General features: G+C 39.8%; 1 protein-coding gene across 3 annotated transcripts in view; it reads left to right on the forward strand.

The window, feature by feature from the left end:
- Positions 1 to 18813, forward strand: part of RAPGEF6 (Rap guanine nucleotide exchange factor 6) — a 121885-nt gene that overhangs the window by 63205 nt on the left and 39867 nt on the right. For all 3 annotated transcript variants that reach the window (XM_084216063.1, XM_084216065.1, XM_084216064.1), the window contains exons 7-9: positions 11354 to 11485; positions 17569 to 17752; positions 18578 to 18714. In XM_084216063.1, coding sequence (XP_084072189.1) covers positions 11354 to 11485; positions 17569 to 17752; positions 18578 to 18714 — 453 coding nt within the window. The remainder of the gene's footprint in view (positions 1 to 11353; positions 11486 to 17568; positions 17753 to 18577; positions 18715 to 18813) is intronic.

Here is an 18813-nt window from a genome sequence, read left to right on the forward strand (position 1 = left end):
TTCCTTTCTGAAAAAACCCACAAGCCCCCCAAAACTTCTACAGCTCCCCCCCACCCCACATTTTGAAGGGATCTGTTCATGTTGTTTGATAACTCTGAAGAGAAGTGTGCATAGGATTAAACGAACTGATGTGCTGAATCAGGTCTGAGTTTGTGCCATTTTGGTTTTAGCTGAGCTTTGTACTAAAAATCTGTTTCTATGACAAGTGTTTTATAATAATACATAATACAGCAAAATAAGTCATATCAGAATTTTAAATATGTAAGTTAAATATGTAAGTTTCAAGTTTAACTTGAAAATGTCAAGTATTTTGTGTTTTGAAACTAGAACTTACATTTATGCAGAGCTGTGCCAGGATTGTTTTAATCAGCTGCTTTTAAACTGGTGTAGGACAGTAGTCTGAAAATGGGGCTGTTGACTCAGTGGTAATTACAGCTGTTCTGGATGTGACAGTGTGATGATCCATGGATTGAATCAGAGCAAGATGAAGTCATATTTCTTATGACTAATCATAAAGGTTGGCTTTTGTGAAGGTAGGACACTTGTGAAGGTTAACCTTAGCCTAGGGAGGTTAATGGCTGTGGCTGAGGAGGAGCAGAACTGAAGACATTCTCCAGTACCAGGTGTCTCTCAGTACTGGTGTCCACAGCAGTTTCCTTAGCACACACTGTTAGTGCTGCTCTCACCCTCATCCCCCAGGACTCCATGGCTTTTGGTTTCCAGAAGTAAAGGTGCAGAGTAGACGTGTGTAAAGCAATCAATGCTTTATTCCATTTCCCTGCATCAAGAGCTGTAAAAGGAGGATGAGCAGAGGGAGAGGGCAGTGAACCTGTCTCTGCAGTGCCCTTTCAGGCGGGTTCTTGGGGAGGTCAGCGTATTTCTGAGGACTGCTGAGAGCTGGGAACGTGTCTGAGAGAGATCACCCTCTCCTTGGCAGGGGGAGGTGATGGCTGCCTGCATCTGGAGGAGCCAGCAGCGGGGCAGAACAGCCCTTGTGAGGGATGGTCTCTGCGCTGGGACCTGCCCCTGCAGGAACGATGGACTGTGGGGATGACATAAATAGATGCGGGCATCTGGAAGGAAACGTGGGGAGGATGATAAGCAGCGAGGAGTGTGGTGAGCTGTGATCAAAGCTGTGCCAGCTGTCAAGCCACTGTGGCTCTGGAAGAGGATGAGGAAGATAGAGAACCTTGCATCACGTTGGTGGAGATCTGGTTCCACAGACTGGTTCTGTTGGCAAGGACAAGAGACTTTCAACTGGCATTAAACAAAACTCCTGTGATGCCAGTGCAGTATTTTAAAGAAAAAATTAATTCACATGTAATAATTCACAAATAATTCACAATCTCAGCAAGATTTTGGTTGTCTTTGTAATTCTGATCATAACTTTCTCTGTTCAGTTGTCTGATGCACTTTGTGGTATTGGACTCTTAACTGTAACTGTGCTATGAAGTCATTATGAAGGAGAGCTCTAAACTGAACGATTTAGGTGTAGAGGGTTCTCCTGTCATAGAAATTTTATTCACATCTTAAGAATTTTCCAAGCCTGGAATGTACCCACAGTTACTGTGTGAAGCATGAGGGTCTGATGGGGGGACTCTGGAGTGACTGGATAACGTGTCTATAGAGGATATTTAAAATGGATGCTTTTTGAGATAATGTACTTTATATAGAAAATAAGAGTTTTTGAATTAACATTTAAGCTTTTAATTTTTTTTTCCTGAAGTAAAATAGTTTAATTCAAGATCCCAGGTGCATGTGAAACTTATCTTACGGCAGTAGATGGTAATTTATTTTCTCTAGGCTTCTGTGCTCTTCTCTTTCTGCTGTTTAGCTATAAATCTAATAATGTGAAGCATGATAATGATACGTTTGCTCTGTAAAAGTTTGTGTTTGGGTTAGAGCAGAAGACTTGGAGTAATTTTTCAGTCCCATTCCTATTTCTGGTGCCCTCTCAGAGGGAAGTGATACAATTTTTGGTTATTCATAACTAAAATCAGTGTAACTTCATCTTCTGATTCCAAAGGGCATCAGTTTCTTCTCCAGGATCTTGAGCTGGAACCTTCATGCAATTAAAAATTTAATTTCAGTTCCTCAGAAGAAAAACAGAGCTTTGATACTTTGTCCTTGATTTGATTTGATGTCATCCTTATCTTGCTGACGTGCTTACATGGAAAGTAGCCCCAGTAGTATGAATTTTAAATGTTTTCAGAGCAAACAGAGTAACTGATCCTTTGCTCTATTTTTTCAGTCAGTTTTGATAAAGTCTTTCTCTTCCCCTTGGTCCTGCCTTTCCCCCCAGTTTCTCTGTCTGTGCCTGTAGCTCCAGCCCAGCTTTCAGCATCACAGAGCTGGCCCTGTCATCCCTTGGTGTGGTTGCTCTCTGAGCTCCTCTCCTGGCTCCTCATGGTTCCCTTCCCTCCTGGAAACTTTGCATTGCATGGTTTAGCCCTCTTCGGAGTTTTTGGAGTTTCAGCCAGCTCCTCAGGGTATTCATGGTCTCTCCTACCCTATATTTTATGATCCTTTTCCCCTTCATCCACTGCTCAGAAGGATTGCTTTGATTCTCCATGGTTTTTTTGGGGTCACAGCCTCTTGGCTCCTCAGTACTGTGATCCTGGAGCCCTTGGAGAGTGAGGACTTGGACTGACAAAAGGCAGTTTTTCTTACACTTAGATACAAGTTTTAACTCTGTTTTCTGTAACCACTTACAGGATACTTTTTGTAAAACCTCTTAAACTATCAGGCAAAAAAAATGCATTTAAGATAAAAATGGTTTAGTATGAGCTATGTGGCCATTTACTCCAGAAAACTTGGATTTTCTTATACTCTGGTGTATAATATGTTAAAGTTAAGTGCAAATACACATTGTGCTACTTTTCAACAGAAAAAGCCTCCTCCTGAAGTATTGTTTTTATGGGAAATTAATATACAAATAAACCCCTATCTGTTCATTTATTTCCTCCTAGACTTTTGTTTAAACCTGCTTTGTTAGAATTCTCCTTTCAGCTACAGCCTAGATCAGGACCACCCTCTTTTTCCCCCCTCACTTCCACGAATGCATTTCTTGATGAATACAGAAAGAAAACGTGGAAGCACCAATGGAAGGCTGGTGCTCCTTTGGTTTTTTTGCATGTGCAGTGTCCAAGGGCCTCCTTACACAGCTCCTGGCTCAGAGGTGGTGCTGACAGAGGCACTGTGCTCCCGTGTCCTTGGAGCCCTGCTCGGGGCATCCAGAGCTGATTGTCACCTGCATGGCACTGCTGTGACGTGGGGCTGTGCCAGCCTGAGGTGTGTAAGGGGGGATTGTCACCCTGCTGTGTTTCACCAATCCGTGCAGCTAGCAGTTGATAAATTATTTAGTGGATGAAGGTCGATGTAGGTGTGGAATTTTATGTGCCCTGCTGTACTGGCTTAGGATGAGAGTTCCCAAATGTCAGGCTGCTGGTGGCTGCTGGAGTTCCTGGGCTCCTTGTAGAAATGAGCATTGCTAGTCCCTGTCACACTTTTTCTGCTGTGATTATTTACAGAAGACACTTTTTACTTAAAAGTAAAGACACTTTTACTTAAAATTAATTTTCAGTGGTGAGAACAAAGAGTAAAATTTGGAGTAAAATAAGTCTTTTTGAACATTCCTGTTCCATATTCAAAATAACAAAACCACAAGTCTTGACATTTTTAAATATGTTACTTTGTGAATGGGCCAGAGAAGAGTTGATCTTCATTTCTTGCAACCATCAATTATGTTTATTTGCTGGATATTTGCTTTATAATGGAGTTCCCATCAATACTGGTACAGTTTTTTGTGGGTGAATTTTCAGACCCACTTCTTCTCCAAAGCTGAGATGTTTGCGTGTCAGACACTTAGCATTATCGTGGGCTAAGGCATAGTAGTAATCTATAATTTAGACATATGAAAACCAAATTAAAATTGCATTACATGTGTGCTTTAAGGCAACACTAGAATATAGTTTGAAATTCTGTCCTCATATCACCTTATTGTAACTAAGGCAATGTAATACTTCAGAGAATTTTAATTTCTATGTGCTATAGGAGCCACAAAGATGAAAATGCTCTTGGCTACCAGAGGCAATAAACAGCCTCTAGGGATTATTAATTCTTCCAAATGGTTTTTGTGTGTTATGTGTGCTTTTTTACCTTATTGTAAGCCTGGAGATATTTTAGGAAGGCTTCAGGAATAGTTTTTGAGGCACTGCAAGGCTGCCATGGGTGATGTCAACTTGGTCCTTATTTCTTTGAGATTAATGTGTGTAGTATAGATAAAACCAGGAGTAGATACTGCAGATAGTGAATTGAAGCATTGAAATAAATATTGTCATGAAGTTTGTGTAGTTGGATAGGCACTGAGGTTTTTTGCATCATGTTATTGAAGGGCACAGGATTTTATCTGGACCTGTTGGGTAAAAAGCTTGAGCCGTCACTTGGCTTTAAGAACAACAAAAACCTCACCCTCCAGACATCATTGGTGCTTTTTAAAAAGCTGAAGAAATCTGTTCTTGTGCCACTGGTGAACCATCTGTGGTCTTTAAGGAGGAAATGGTTCTGTTTGCATTAAGTCTCTGGACTGATGTCAGCATGAGTAATTCAGCTGGGCTCATCTTATTCTCTCTGTGGACACCTAAGTGGCCTCTCTTTGTATCTCAGAGAAGCAACTTTCTCCTCTCCCATTAACACAGCTCTAAGTGTGTTTTGAACTGGAGGAGAATTGTGGCTTGTATGTAAAAGGTTAATATAAAGCAGAGTTAATTTATACAAATCCTTGTGAAAAAGATTACTGAAAATTCTACAGAACAACTTCAGAGAAGTCGTGGGTTTTAGTGGTTTCTTGTTGATTTACAGGCAGGATATATGAGATGATTAAAATAATTTACTGATGCCAGGAAAAAACATCCAAGAGGTTTGTTCCTTTTTAATTTCTTAGATGGAATGTATGGGATGGAGGAGAGCAGAAAGTGGGACATAGAAAGGATTGCAGGTGAGAGACTGCAGTCAGCGGAGTGAGCAGCACTGCTCCTTTTTCAGTAGGTTGTGAAAAGGAAAAGTAGAATGAATTAAATAAATTAGTTATCTTGTGTAAATGAACAAGCTGATCGTGGAGAGACAAGCACGTAGTGAGACCATCAATGCATCTTGCCAATAAGAGGGTGGAATGTAGAATTTGCTGAAAACTAGTTCAATATTAAAGCTTTGAAAGGTATCAAGGGTATCAAAGGTATCGAAAGGGAAATCAAGGGTATCAAAGGGAAAGTGGTGTTTGAAGGGACTGGAAGGACATGGTCACTGAAAGGGAGGGAGGAGACGTGGAGGTGGGACCTAGAGAAGTCCTGTTTCAGAGGCCTGGGGTCCTGTTCAGCTCTTTGATTATGTGGTTTTTTTAGTTTGGCAATTTGTTTAATTTTTAAGACTTAAGGCAGACATATTTGGTTTTTTTTAAACTGGCTTCTTGTGACAGTTCAGGCTTTCTGTGTCATCTGAGAAAGGAAAATTGCTGTCCTTAAACCACTTGGGTATGGTGGAGACTGAGCAGGAGTGTTTCCTAAGGCTCAGAGGTTACCCAGTGTCATCACAGTTAATGCTCTGAGCATGTGTTAATACATACCAGCTTACAACAGTGAGAACCTTTAATGGAAAACCTCAATAAGCAAAATACTCAACAAATGTGCCTTAAAATTGGGACTGTTTGTCTTGCAGAGCCAGTTTTCACAGCGAGGTGGCTGAGTTGGGGGTTTTTCAGTGGCCCAGCAGCTGTGTGTGTGCCCTGACACCACAGGGCTGCACTGCGCTTGTCCTCGGCTGTTCTGTGGAAAATAACTCCCGTGTTGTTTCTGAATATTAGTCTTGCTGGCAGCATTTCAGGGAACTTCAGAAAAGCAAATAAGGTAGAAGGTTACTGACAGTCTGTAAAACCAAGGACAGAAAATTTGCTTATACAGCCTGGAAAAGGACAGACTGTTCTCTCAGAGGCTGATGCTTCTGCTGTGTCCAGACTGCATCGATTGATTGTAAACATCCATATGGGCTCCTAGAAAAACTGATAAAAAACTTTGCTATCAAGGAGTATTAAAGAAAGGGGCAAACCTTGTGATTCTTTATTGCCCTTTTTCTTTCCATTAATTTGAATTTGGAATGGACCAAAGAGTTCAGTGGGTTGTGCTTCCTTTATTAGTTTTTATCCTCACGATGAGTCCTTTGGCCACTGCCCTTATTGTGGGATCTTTTTGAATATGTTAGATAAGCATACAATTTACTGCAGGTTAAAACACAGTGGTGAAGCTCCTACACACAGGAAAGATAATTCATAGGTGGTGTGTCCCTCTGTCAAGACTATTTTGCAAATTCATATTGCCTATGCCTTTTCAGCACATGTTTTTTGGTTATCCAAAGTGTAACAGTAAACACTGATACTTTCAAAACTTGTAGCACAAAGGCGTGGATGTGGTTTTTCCTTAGGGCAAAAAGATAACCAGCAAATCCTAAAGGATGAAGAGCATGGTCTCTGCCAAAAGAGGTTCTACTGATTCTTTTCATGAAAAAAAAAAAGGGAAATAGAAAAGAAGAATGTCTCAGTTTGGCCAGTCCGTGACAAAACTTAACTTCTGAATTCTGTGGTTGCCTTTCTCTCTATTTAAACACTGCAGTGGCTTTCTGTAGCCTTTATTTTTAGCAAACCCTCTGTCAGGAGAACACGAAGGGAGGCTGTCCTCAGGCTGACCATCACTTTGTGTCCTTTTCAGAGGAGTCCATGGGCGGTCATCTCGTCAAAGGTCACGTCACTTGCTCTGTTGGACAGAGCATGTGCAATCCTGAAAGTCTGTTACAGCAAAATTAGGTTTTAATTTAATTCCCAAGTATTCTGTGTGACTTCACTGCTGAGAGTAAATGGTGTTTACGTGGGAAGGAAATGTCACTGCAGACGCACTGTCCTTGTCTGCTGGCCTGTGAGTTGTGCCATGGATCAGAGCTTACCCTCCAATTAATTTCAAAATTACAGACACGAGACTTGGAGTAGATACACAACCTTGTACTCACCTTTGTTAAACTTTATACTGTTCTTGCTGGAGAACAGAACCTCAGCTGTCTCAGGGAGAAACCATCACATCATTATTCTGCTCTTGTTACCAAACTACTTTTAGAAAGTCTATAATTCTGTATAAAACCAAAATGTCCTGATATCTGTTAAAAAAGCAAACAAAAATGATCAAATAAAATACTCCTTTTAAGGAAACTTTGTATTATGTAATAGGAGAAAGGACAGGTTTGGGGCTTGCAGAGTTTTTTGGAGTTTCTCTAGTTTGGCAGCAGGATTGCTGCTTCCCCTTGCATTGGTGCTAGGTGGCTGCAGCCATGAAATTGATGGAAAAAGCCAAACTCCTGGTGGACCTTTGGAGTCTTCACCTCAGGCTTTCAAGTCTGCTCAAGGAGAGTTTGGTATTTTGTGTCTCTTTTTTATTAAATGTTACTGAGTGCTGGCTTTTGCACTCCCATGTCCTCTCCCGTCGCCTCCTCCCTTTCCTGGCTGAGGTGCTGGCCGTGGCTGTGTCCTGACAAATGAGATGGGATCAGCCTGTGAACACTCTTCCAAAACTTCAAATTCCTTTAACAAAAACCAGTCCAGGCTGCTAGTGCTTCTGGGTTTGTGTGGCATGGCAGGATGATGCTACCATTAGGATGAGCATTCTGAAGGATTTAGGGTTTTTTCTCTCCTTTTTCCTCTTGCAGTTTGCAATATTGCTTTAAAAATTCCCAGTTGATCCAGGATTTTTTGGTGTAATCACCAACTGTGTTTTTCTGACTCAGAGGGGATGCAGAGCTGAAGGTGGCTGTACTGATGATAACTTCTATTCTCTTAACTTTCTTTCTGGTGCAGTTCTGAATTGCAGTGTGGCATATCAACGGGGGGTTTGTTCCTAAATATCCCTTTGTTGGGAAAGGTCAGTCACAAGGATGTGCTGGCACTGATGCAGGGACAGGCTGTGCCAGCATGTCAGATGCACTCATATTACAATTCCAAATTATCCCTTCTTGTGAAAAAATGAAATTGTTGTGGTTTAAAGTAGCAACTAAGTAGTCTGTTGGAGCGTTTATCAGAATATTGTGGATGTTTGTGGTTTTCCTGTCTGGGAGTGCTGGGGCACACAATTAGCCAGAAGATACTGCAGATCTAAACATCTGTATCCAAAAGCATCTAATATGGATATAGTTGGACATTGCTATGTGGGCCTTGTTTCCCAACACAGGATTTTTCAGGATACTGATGCTCTTGTAACAAGAGTTTCTGAGTTTCAGAAGAAAAGTCACAGTCACCAATAGTTAGGACAATTTTATGTCACTTGCAGCAACTTCCCAGCCACAACCAGCAAGAGCTTCCTGTGTCTGCTGTCATGTTGGTACAGAAACTTCCTCTCTGTATCTTGCTGCCTGGTGAGCTCTACAAGAAAGAACAATCACTTTGGGTAATAAAAATGACATACAAAAGGCAGAAGCTGTGATTTATTTTGGGAGATCGACTAGAGTGGCAAGCAGTACTTTAAAGGTCACTTGTCTCAAATAAACCTTATCTCTCTCTCAAATTTAAAGAGATACTGTGATGTTTCCTTGCATCTAACTTGCATTAAATGTCTTTTGCAAGAATATATTGCAAAGTCCAGCAGGACTTTGCATCATACATACCCATGTGCTTTATAGGTGATGGAAGTGAAGGGGAGTGCTGGCAGGGGGATTGAAGAGCAGTTTTGATTAATTAGTTGTTTAGAAAAAAATCCTTTGGGAAGGCTGGCAGTGCTTTGATCATCAGTGGGTTTTTGTGAAAATGACACACAAAATATATGCACAACCTGTTTATTTTGAGAGCATGTCTTGTTCCATCAGTACTTAGAATTACAGAATCACAGAATGGTTTTGTTGGGAGGGACCTAAAAGCTCATCTTGTCCCAAGCCCCTGCCGTGGGCAGGGACACCTTCCACTGGACCAGGTGGAGCCCCACTCCTCAGTGTAGGTACAGAAGACAGTGTTCATCACAAGAATCTTAAAATCTCAAATAAATCAGAGAAGACAAACTGCACATGGCAGTGCATATGTGTGGATGCTGGGATGTCTTTGGGCCAGAACAGGCTTTAACAGCAGCACTTGTTGGTAAAGAGCAGCACCTGCCATTGTTCTCCTGGGAAATCCTGCAGAATTGGTTCTGCTCTTGGTCCTCCTCACTGTTTTACTGGAGCTGTTTTGAAGGTTTGAGAATCTGGATAGAAGGGAGCTTAAATTAGATTTCCTTATGTCTGTGTCACCGCAGTCAGCATTGGATTTGATCATGGACAAAAGATTGAAGCTGAAGTCGGAGCTGTTTGTTGGAGTAGGGAGGTTGTAAAGGTGGGGACAGCCTGAAGGGTGTGCAGCAAACCTGTGGTCTTGAAGCTAGAGCCAGTGAATCTATGTGGGCTGATTTGTTCTCGAAGTTCCTAAAACTCCTGGATGTTGTGTCAGCTCTTCCCATGTGCTGACAGCTCTTCCCCAGTGCTGCTGGCCCCTGGATTGAATTTTGTCATCTGAGTGCTTTGACCTTTTTGCTGTTCTCAAATCCTGAAAATAGGTATTTTCAGCCTGTAAAACTTTTTCTTGTGGCTAAGCATAGGCTTTAAAGTGTTGTGTTTCCTTTGTATTTAGATCAAGCTCACTCACAAGTTAAGTTCCCTAATCCTCATCTTGCCAACCTCCTTTTTTCCCCCTACTGCTTGAATGGGGTATTTTTGTGGGATTTTAGTGACTTTTTGCGTTTCAGACTTTCTCCTTTTCATGTGACCATAGATATGAATTTACAGGTTGGGTATTTTATACTTTATTTTGTTAGGAAAAAACAAGGCTAGAATAAGGTAAAAATTAGGATAGTGAGGAAAAATAATGTTTTCTTTTATAGCCCATATGGATTGTTGTGTTTGAGCAGTGATTGCCAGTGAGGATGTCACTGGGAGTTGCAAGGGATGCAAGATCCCTCATGTTCCTTATCACAGTTTTGGTAGTAAAATTATGTTGCATTTGTCAGAGGGTCTCAACAATTTTTTCCCTGGGTGTGGGGAAGGTTTGGCAAGACCTCTGGTACCATCTGTGTTTTCAGAAAATATGTGAACTGGTGTTTGGTGAAGTACTTCTCTTGTGTGTTCTTCAGATAATGGACATGGAATTGTGATGGTAAATCAAAACCTGTTTATCACTTCTCATAAGTTTAGTATTTATAAAGTTGATACCAGCTCAAGAGTATTTTCCAGTATTGTCCTTTAATTTGTAGGACTGAGTATCTAGTAGCTGACATGATTGTGTGAAATTTGGTTTGTTTTACAGAAGAAATCTTACAATTTTTATGACAACAGTTGATGATTTTGGAGTAGTTTTGGACTTTTTCTGCATCAGAACTTTTTTAAAAAAGAAATAGTATATAACTTGTAAAATTTAAAAATTATAAAAGCACATAGAGAATTCATAATTCCTTGATGCAATGGGCTTTTCATATAATTGAGTATAATTTTTTAAAATTTTAAATATTACATTTTGTATTTTTATATTTTAAAAATAAGTATATGTGACAAAAAATAAACAAGCAGCTGAATTAAAGGACTGTTTGTTTGACAGTATCTCATGCAGTTCTGAGTCTTAAAAAACTACTGCTGGTTTTTTTTCAGTAGAAAGATTATGTTTGTGAACTTGAATAATGCACTCAAATTTAGATATCAGTGTGTTTGTTTACAGATAGATCGATAAAATAGGGGTGCTGTTGTACATAGCTGTACCCAAAATGCATAATAGTCTTTGTGTACTCATTTCTTTAAAGAAAATTTGAAGCCCTTTACAGACCAGATGTTTTATTTAGATTACATTACTTTTTGTTCTACATTGATATTTTCTAAAGGTTATTCCTGGACTAAGGTGCATAAATTGAACTTAGAAGAAGGAATCCTGCTTCTTCATAATAGATTGCAATGTCACCTAAGGTTAAATACTGTGTGCTGTTTGGCCAGCATCATGTATTTGTCATCTTGGGGTATGTCACTTAGCTGGAAATATCCAAGACCTTTTTTTTATAGAAGGGTGCATTGTTTTCCATCAGTTTTATGAAATGTGAAGTGTGATTGGGTCAGCTTGGTCTAAACTAGCTTTTTCTCAAAATGTATGTCAAGTTGCGGGTTCAAATTCTGTTTGATTTTGATTCAGTAATTCAGTAATTCAGATACAAATTTAAATGTGTCACCAGTATTTTTTGAAAAGCTTTGTCTTCAAATCAAACTTACACATGTTCTTTTCCTTTCTTTTTCCTGCCTTTCCCCAAATTCCTGTTATTTTCAGCTTCCAGCTGACCTTACCAAGATGCATCTTACGGACAATCCTCATCCGCAGGTGACGCACGTCCCTTCCAGCCAGTCAGGGTGCAGCATTGCCAGTGACTCTGGGAGCAGCAGCCTGTCTGATATCTATCAGGTAACACTGCTTTGGTTTCATAGCTTGCCTTCCTTGATGTTAAAACTATTCCATTAACAGGAAGAGTGACCCTTTATCCAAGACTGGGTAAAACCCTCTTGGTGCTTCCACCCATCCCCGTGCTGCCCATAGGGCTCATCGCTCCCACAGACACAGACATGCAACAAGCTGCTGCTTGTAAAGCTTTTTTTGTTGTTTTCCACATCTTTCTGTGACACCAAGTATGCTGTGGCTTTTAAAGGTAACATTTATTGATTCATGGGATCATTTTCCTTTCTGAAATGGAACAAATCTCTCGAAATCAGCCTGGTGTTTCCAATACCATCCTTGATTATTTATATTTATTGCTAATAGCAGATGTTCAGTTCTGCAAACAAAAGTGTGGTAATAAACCCACTTTGCACTAATTAACTGTGGAAATTCTAGTGTGGCTTCCTGAGAGCAGAAGTTGGCTGAAAGCCAGAGATAGCTTCGTTTGTTTACTGATAATACACTTAATAAGTTACCTGTCTGGTGTCATATAACAGAGCTCATTTCATGAGTATTTATGCTCTGGTTGATGAGGGGATTCAGCTTGGATTTGTATTGATCAGTAGTTTCACAGCTTTTTCACTTCCAGGTTGCAGTCTGTCCACAATACAGAGTATATGCCAGTTGTTGAGCATGGTGTAGGTGTAACTTGATTTTAGACACCTGTTCCTTTTCCTTAGGTGCTGCCTGGATATTATTTCTATGCAGGAAACAGATTAATGATACCTATTTACATCAATTTATTGCTAAGGGACCTTGAAAAATAAGACATTAAAGCCAAAATTACTTTAGAACACTGGAACTGTCCCTGCATTTTTGTCCTGTTTAATCTACAACCTCACTACTTTAGATTTGCTTGCTGCCAGCTAGATCAGGAGCAGCTGGCATCCCTGAGAGTCTCTCCAAGATGCTCCATGAATTCTCTTATTTCTGAGAGGCTGTGCTGGAAGATGGTGTTTGGTATCTTGATTATTTTTAGTCTTTTTAACTTTCTGAATCAAAACTACATCAGAATTGATGTTAGATTAGGGTTAGGCTTGATAGAGAGTCCAAGAGCTTACAGCTCCACTGGGGCTGGAAAAAGCCTGCCTGGGAGATCATGGCAGGGCCACAGCATTGCTGCTGCTGCTGCATCCTTCTGACCTGGACCAGCCATGGTGAAATATATTATTGATTACAAAGATATCACTCTAGCAATGATATCTTGTAATAAGTGAATAATCTTTTATCATGTGTGGGTAAATGCCTTATATCTACTCATCCATGAATGACAAAACAGCATAATTGCTAAACAGATAAAAATTATATAAATAAAAGAAATTATGGAGTAACATATTTATATGCACTGTAGCAAATAAACCATGGTGCTAGGTATTTTGTAGACTAAGGAATAATTAATGTGAAAATGACTGCAGATTTTATATTCATTTTTAGGAGTTAGGACTTTTCAGGTAAGAATTTCCTGGCAGTGGCAGTCACCTGTCTGGTTTTACATCCTGAAGGAAATGAGGACATCTGTTAGAGAATTCCTGGCTGGCCAGGGTGAGGCTGAGGCAGGTCACCACTGTTCATCACTGATGAGTGAGATCTTGCAAGATAATTCTACAGCCATGTATGATCAGAGCTGCAGAGACATTAAAGGTGAAAGGTTGCATTAGAGAATCAAGTGTTTGATAAGCTGTGGGTGCAGAGAAGACATGCTACAGGCATGGCAAGAGGGGGGGAAATCCTCAACAACCCACAGTGATTTTCTCCCCCTTAATTTTTTAGTGAATTTTTAGTATCTCGTTCTCATATGCCTAATGTGCTAATACTAACCAGATAAAAGATGTATTTTATCTACATTAATGTATTTTATGGATTTTATTGCAGTAGCTGTAACAGTTAGTGTTGGAGAATTCTCTTATTATTTGTCACAAATCTGTAAATGATCTCTAGATATTACTTAGTAATAGATAAATGTTATGTAATAGTGCCATTGCACAATATTTAACACAGCATTATATTGCAGCAACACATCAATATAGACAGATTTTGAAATCACAAAAAAGAAAAGTGGTTTGCCCCAAATATTCATCATATTATTAAGGTAGAGAATATCTTTGATACTTAATAAATCTACATTTTGAGTGTGATGTATTGACTCAGGGATTGAAAGCATTTTTGGTGCAGCAAAACAAGCTTTTCATAAGGTGTTTGGAAAATGATGCTTTGCTTTTGCAGTCAGCTTCATGTGTATCATGCCAAGCTTCACATGCTAAACTCATTGGAATTATCATTAGTGTCACTAATAATCTGAATAATTTTGATTAATGTAGCCATGAAAATGACCTTTTGAATTAATGGTATCTTAACATTAATTTTTACAGTGAGTAGTACAAACTACTTACTTGTAAGTAAGTAGTTTTGTACTTGTAAGTAGTACAAAAATTCTAGAATTGGAAAACATTATGAGAATGGCCGAACTAAAGAATGAAACAATGTTTTATTAGGATAGATAAAGATTTTCTCTTCATCTGTGTGCAGTGCATTCATCAATGGTGTTGAAATGAGGTTTCACTTGTTCCAGCTGCCTCTCAGTCCAGAGTAAAGCCCATTTCCAGTTAAACAGGAAATGATGAACGTAATGCTTAAGCTGAGATCAGCAGAAGATTCCTGCCTGTAAGCTCTGCTGTGGAGACATTGTGTTAAATCCTGAATGAATTGCAAAAAATTACTAAAATTTATGGTTTTGTTTCTTGTCCTGTCCTGTTGCTATTCCCTGTTGGAGATTTCAGTGTTTTGGTCTCTGAAACACGGACACCAAAATGTCTAAATGTGTGTGTTGTAAATTCCAGCTTGCTTAGAATACTGCAGAGCAGGTGTCTTTCTGTTGTGCTGCAGACTTTTTTTAATTATAGATAGAAAATGTAAGTTACTCCCTACAATTTTTCAAATGACTTCTTGCTTGAAGGGGTTTTAAAATTTTTTTATTCTTTTTCTTTCAATCCCTTTCTGAAAGTACATTTAATTTCAGAGCTGTGGTCTTCAGCTGGAAGTGGGGGAAGCTGTTTGGTTGTGCATACAGCACATGAAATGCAGGCTGGTACAGCTGCTTTACCTGTTACAGGAGTCCTCAGGGAAAAAGAATTCAACATTTCATTACACAGGGAAAACACCTTTTTTTGCCCTTTTATGGGACAGGGTCTAAGGTGCCCAGCCAGAGTCACACAGGGAATCCAGGTTGTCTTTCCAGATGTGGCTGGAGAGGGTCTCACCTCTACTCTGAGAAGTGAGTTTCTTGTATCAATACCTGGCAATCATCTTCCCTTAGTGACCAGCCAGTTTGCATCAATTTTTTTCCTAGCTGTTTATTTCTGTCAGTTCTCTCCCCTTTCACTTCTTTCAAAATCCTTCATTTATCACTCTGGGAGGATGTACTCTTTGTGGGCAGCAAGATCATTGTCCAGCAGTAATTCCAATTGTGGTTAAGGCTTCAATATTGAAATAGATTATCTATAAAATATTTATCAAGGATGTATATTTCAGTAGATACCCTTATGTCACAGACCAGATCCTGGAAATCAGTATTTGTGGGAGATTTGAGGATTGCAGTTTCAGGTTTCATTTTATATATCAGTAGTTCATAAATGTTTGTGTTAGGATTGATTTTTATATTTGATAATGGAAACAGCTGGAGCATTGTGGTTGGGAAGAGCAGCTACTTTTGCAGATGGCTTTATGAGTGAAATCCTTCCTGTTCTTCCAGCACTGCCCTGCCAGCATTCTGCCACCCATCTGCACAGAATCTTGGAAACACAGTTGGAGGACTTGCTCCTATTTCATAGTTTGATCAAAACATAACTTATTTATCAAGAAAGGAGCTGGTTTGCCTATTTTCCTATGTAGGATATAAAAAATTTGGTAGAACCTGTAGCCTCAGTTTTTCTGGTTTAGCATGGGGGCATCAAAATGAGGATTGGTGCTGCCGTTTGTCATAGCATGGAGAAGTTGGTATAAATTGTGGCTATTTAGATGAAGAAATGCTAGAAAAGTCCTAGAATAAAATGCTGTACTGATCATGTGCTGCTGAGACTCTCCAAGTACAATTTGCACTTGGGCTTTATTCCAAAACTGTTAATGTGAGCTACAGAAGCCAATAAAGTGATGTAATGTAAAACAGATTTAACCCTCTCTGTATTGTTACCCTCCTCTGAAAGAAATACATATTTGAAAATCGTTTTAGCTTTATTTATTAGGTTTGCTGGCTAATTACCAAAATGTGAACAAGCTTTAAGGTCATATCTAAACCCCAGGGTTTTTTTCTGATGTAGAATGACAGAGCTGTTCCTCTGTGCAGGTATTGGGGCTCACATCAGCATGGAGTGCATAGGGAGATGGAGACAGTGCAGTCGGGTGTGATTAAATCACTTAAAATGAATATTGTTTTATGTGAGGCCATAAGAGCAGGAGAGCAGTGACCAAGTAAGGACCTTCTGGTGAAAATGAAGCACAAGAAGAAAATGCATAGTGGAATCAGGGAGGATTCATGTGTCCTGGGAAGAATATGGGAACACTGCCCCAATGTGTAGGGTTGGGATCAGGAAGGGTAAGGCTCAGCTGGAGGTGGATTTGGCAAGGGATGTGTCAAAAACCAGAAGAGCTTCTATGGGTAGATCAGTCAAAAAAACCCTAACCCCCAAAAAACCAGATAGAAATTGTGCTTCACTCCCCCAGTAAATAAGGCAGGAGAACTGATGTCATGGAGAAGGCTGAGACACTCAGCAATTTTTGTCTCAGTTTTCACAGGTTGCTTTTCCCACATCTCTCCATGCCCTGAACATCAGGGTAGAGAGTGGGGGATCAGAGTCCTTCCCATGGGAGGAGAAGGTTGTGTTTGACAGCACCTGAGGATCTGAACAAGTCCAGGGGACCCAAGGCAGTGCATGGCAGGGCCCTGGGGGACTTGGCTGATGGAGCTGTGGATGCTCTCTCCATCTGGCAGTTGTGGCAGCATGTGAAGTCCCCAGGGACTGGAGAGAAAAGGGATTAAGGCCTCAGGGATTCCTTATTGCATCCTGTCAATACTTAAAGCAGATTCATTAGAAAAACTTTTCACCATGTCCTTTAGTGACAAAGACAAGGCTCAGTGGTTTTAAACTGAGAAAGGTAGAAGCAACTTGGGTATAGGGAAGAAGATCTTGCCTGTGATGGTTTTGAGACACTGGTACAGATTGTCCAGAGAAGCTGTGCTCTGCCCCATTACAGTGTTCAAATTCATCCTTTATTTTGGATGTTTTGTGAACTGCAGGGTGCTTGATGCCTTAGTTCAGTGTTTTTGTGAAATCTCAAGGGTTTCTTCAAAGTGAAAGTGAGTGTTGTAAATCTGCTCATTTAAAAACAAACTCCATTTTCTGCAAGTTTCTATATAATTGCCTTATACTTTTCAGTGACACATCTTGTTGTTCAAATTTCTGAATTTAAACAGCAAAATGATTTGCATTCTGGCTTAAGCTTTAACAAAAGTGATTGAGCAACTACTCTGTAGAAACTGAGAATTCGAAACTACTTTCTTTCCCCCTTCCATCTGTTTGGAAATCTATTTTCATGCCATTACATCATCTAAACTGTACATAAGGAATTAGTGCAAATGATTCCTATGTGATTCTGCTTTTTGTTGCTGGTATTTTGTTCTCTTTGACCATTGTCTTGTTTGTCTGCTCAGGGTGATGTCTATGTTGTCATCTGTTGCTGACAGTAGAAATGTGTCCACAGGCATTGGGCAACCAATGATACTACTAAACTATATTATTATTATTTTGTTAATACTGTAGACTCAAATGGTAAAAAAAAAAAGTCACAGGAATTCACAAGAAGGAGAATAAATGCTGTAAAATGAAAATCTAGTTAATTTCAGTACAGCATGTTTTCCTCAGTGTTCAGAAAGGGAGCTGGTAGAGATTCTAGTTAGACTTGTTGGTCACAGAATTTATTTTTTTTTGATTAGCTACCTCAGACCATAAATCATTGAACTGAGGACATTGAAGTCTGTCTGATTGCCATTTTCTTTGTAGGCTACAGAAAGTGAGATGGGAGATGTTGATTTAACGGGTCTTCCAGAAGCACCTGTAGACTCTGAAGATGAAGAAGAGGAGGAGGATGAAGATATTGACAGAACTTCTGATCCACTTCTAGGGCGAGATGTTGTCCGAGAGTGCCTTGAGAAAGAGCCTGCAGATAAAACTGATGATGACATTGGTGAGGAGGAAGAATACAGTACTAAAATTTACATAGGGCTACTTCATATAACATCTGTAAGAGAAGCAGAACCAAAAACTGTTTAATGAGTTCAATGTATATCTTAATAATTGAATGATGTCTCACTTTGCTCTGTTGATACTCTTAATTGAATAATGTCTTCTCTTGCTATCTGAGTATTTGTTCTGAGAATCCAAGTATTTTGAACAACAGTCTTTGTGATACTCAAGATGTGATGTTTCACAGTCATTGTATGTGTTGATGTAATGGGACATGTAGCAAGGTAATTCTGACTGCCTGAAAGTGTTGAAGTAGTCATTAAATAGCAAAGAGAACATACTATTACTGAGTATAGGTATACTTAACTGTAAGCTGCAAAACAGTTAAAATGAAGATAATTTACTGCAGTGTTTAACTAGAAATTGGCATGAATTTCAATAGCAAAATTTGCTTTCTGTTGTACTTCAGATTGCGTCGCTGAACGCTGGAAAATCCTTTCATGCTCCTGTCTAGCTTATAATTACTGTACCTAGGGGTATTTTTAATTTTTCTAAATGTTTGAAGCTGAAGTGCTTTTACTGTTAGCTAGACTGCTGTCCTGAGAGTCAATCAGAGCACCAGCAAGGCTGTGGAGCTGTGTTCTGCCTGTTGATGACAAAGTGCACACTGGGCTCTTTTTCACCACAGGCACTAATGGGAAGTGCAACACCACTGAACAATTTTCAAATGAATTTAACTGAAGTTTAATACACTTGTGGAGAGTAAGGAATCCAAGGAAACCCTGGGCCTTGCACTCATCATACCAATGTTTCCTTTGTCCAACAGAACAATTATTGGAATTCATGCATCAGCTCCCTGCCTTTGCAAACATGACCATGTCTGTGAGGAGAGAACTGTGCTCAGTGATGATATTTGAAGTCGTAGAGCAAGCAGGAGCCATCATACTTGAAGACGGCCAGGAAGTAAGTGCCTGCTTCCAGAAGAGGTGTGGAATCAGTAGTCAGGCTCCCAGCATAGGTGCCCAGTCACTATCCTGAAATCTCTCTTCTGCTTGGATCAAG

The sequence above is a fragment of the Fringilla coelebs genome (genome assembly GCF_963513975.1).
Source record: "Fringilla coelebs genome assembly, chromosome: 15".
In the NCBI taxonomy this organism is placed as follows: domain Eukaryota; kingdom Metazoa; phylum Chordata; class Aves; order Passeriformes; family Fringillidae; genus Fringilla; species Fringilla coelebs.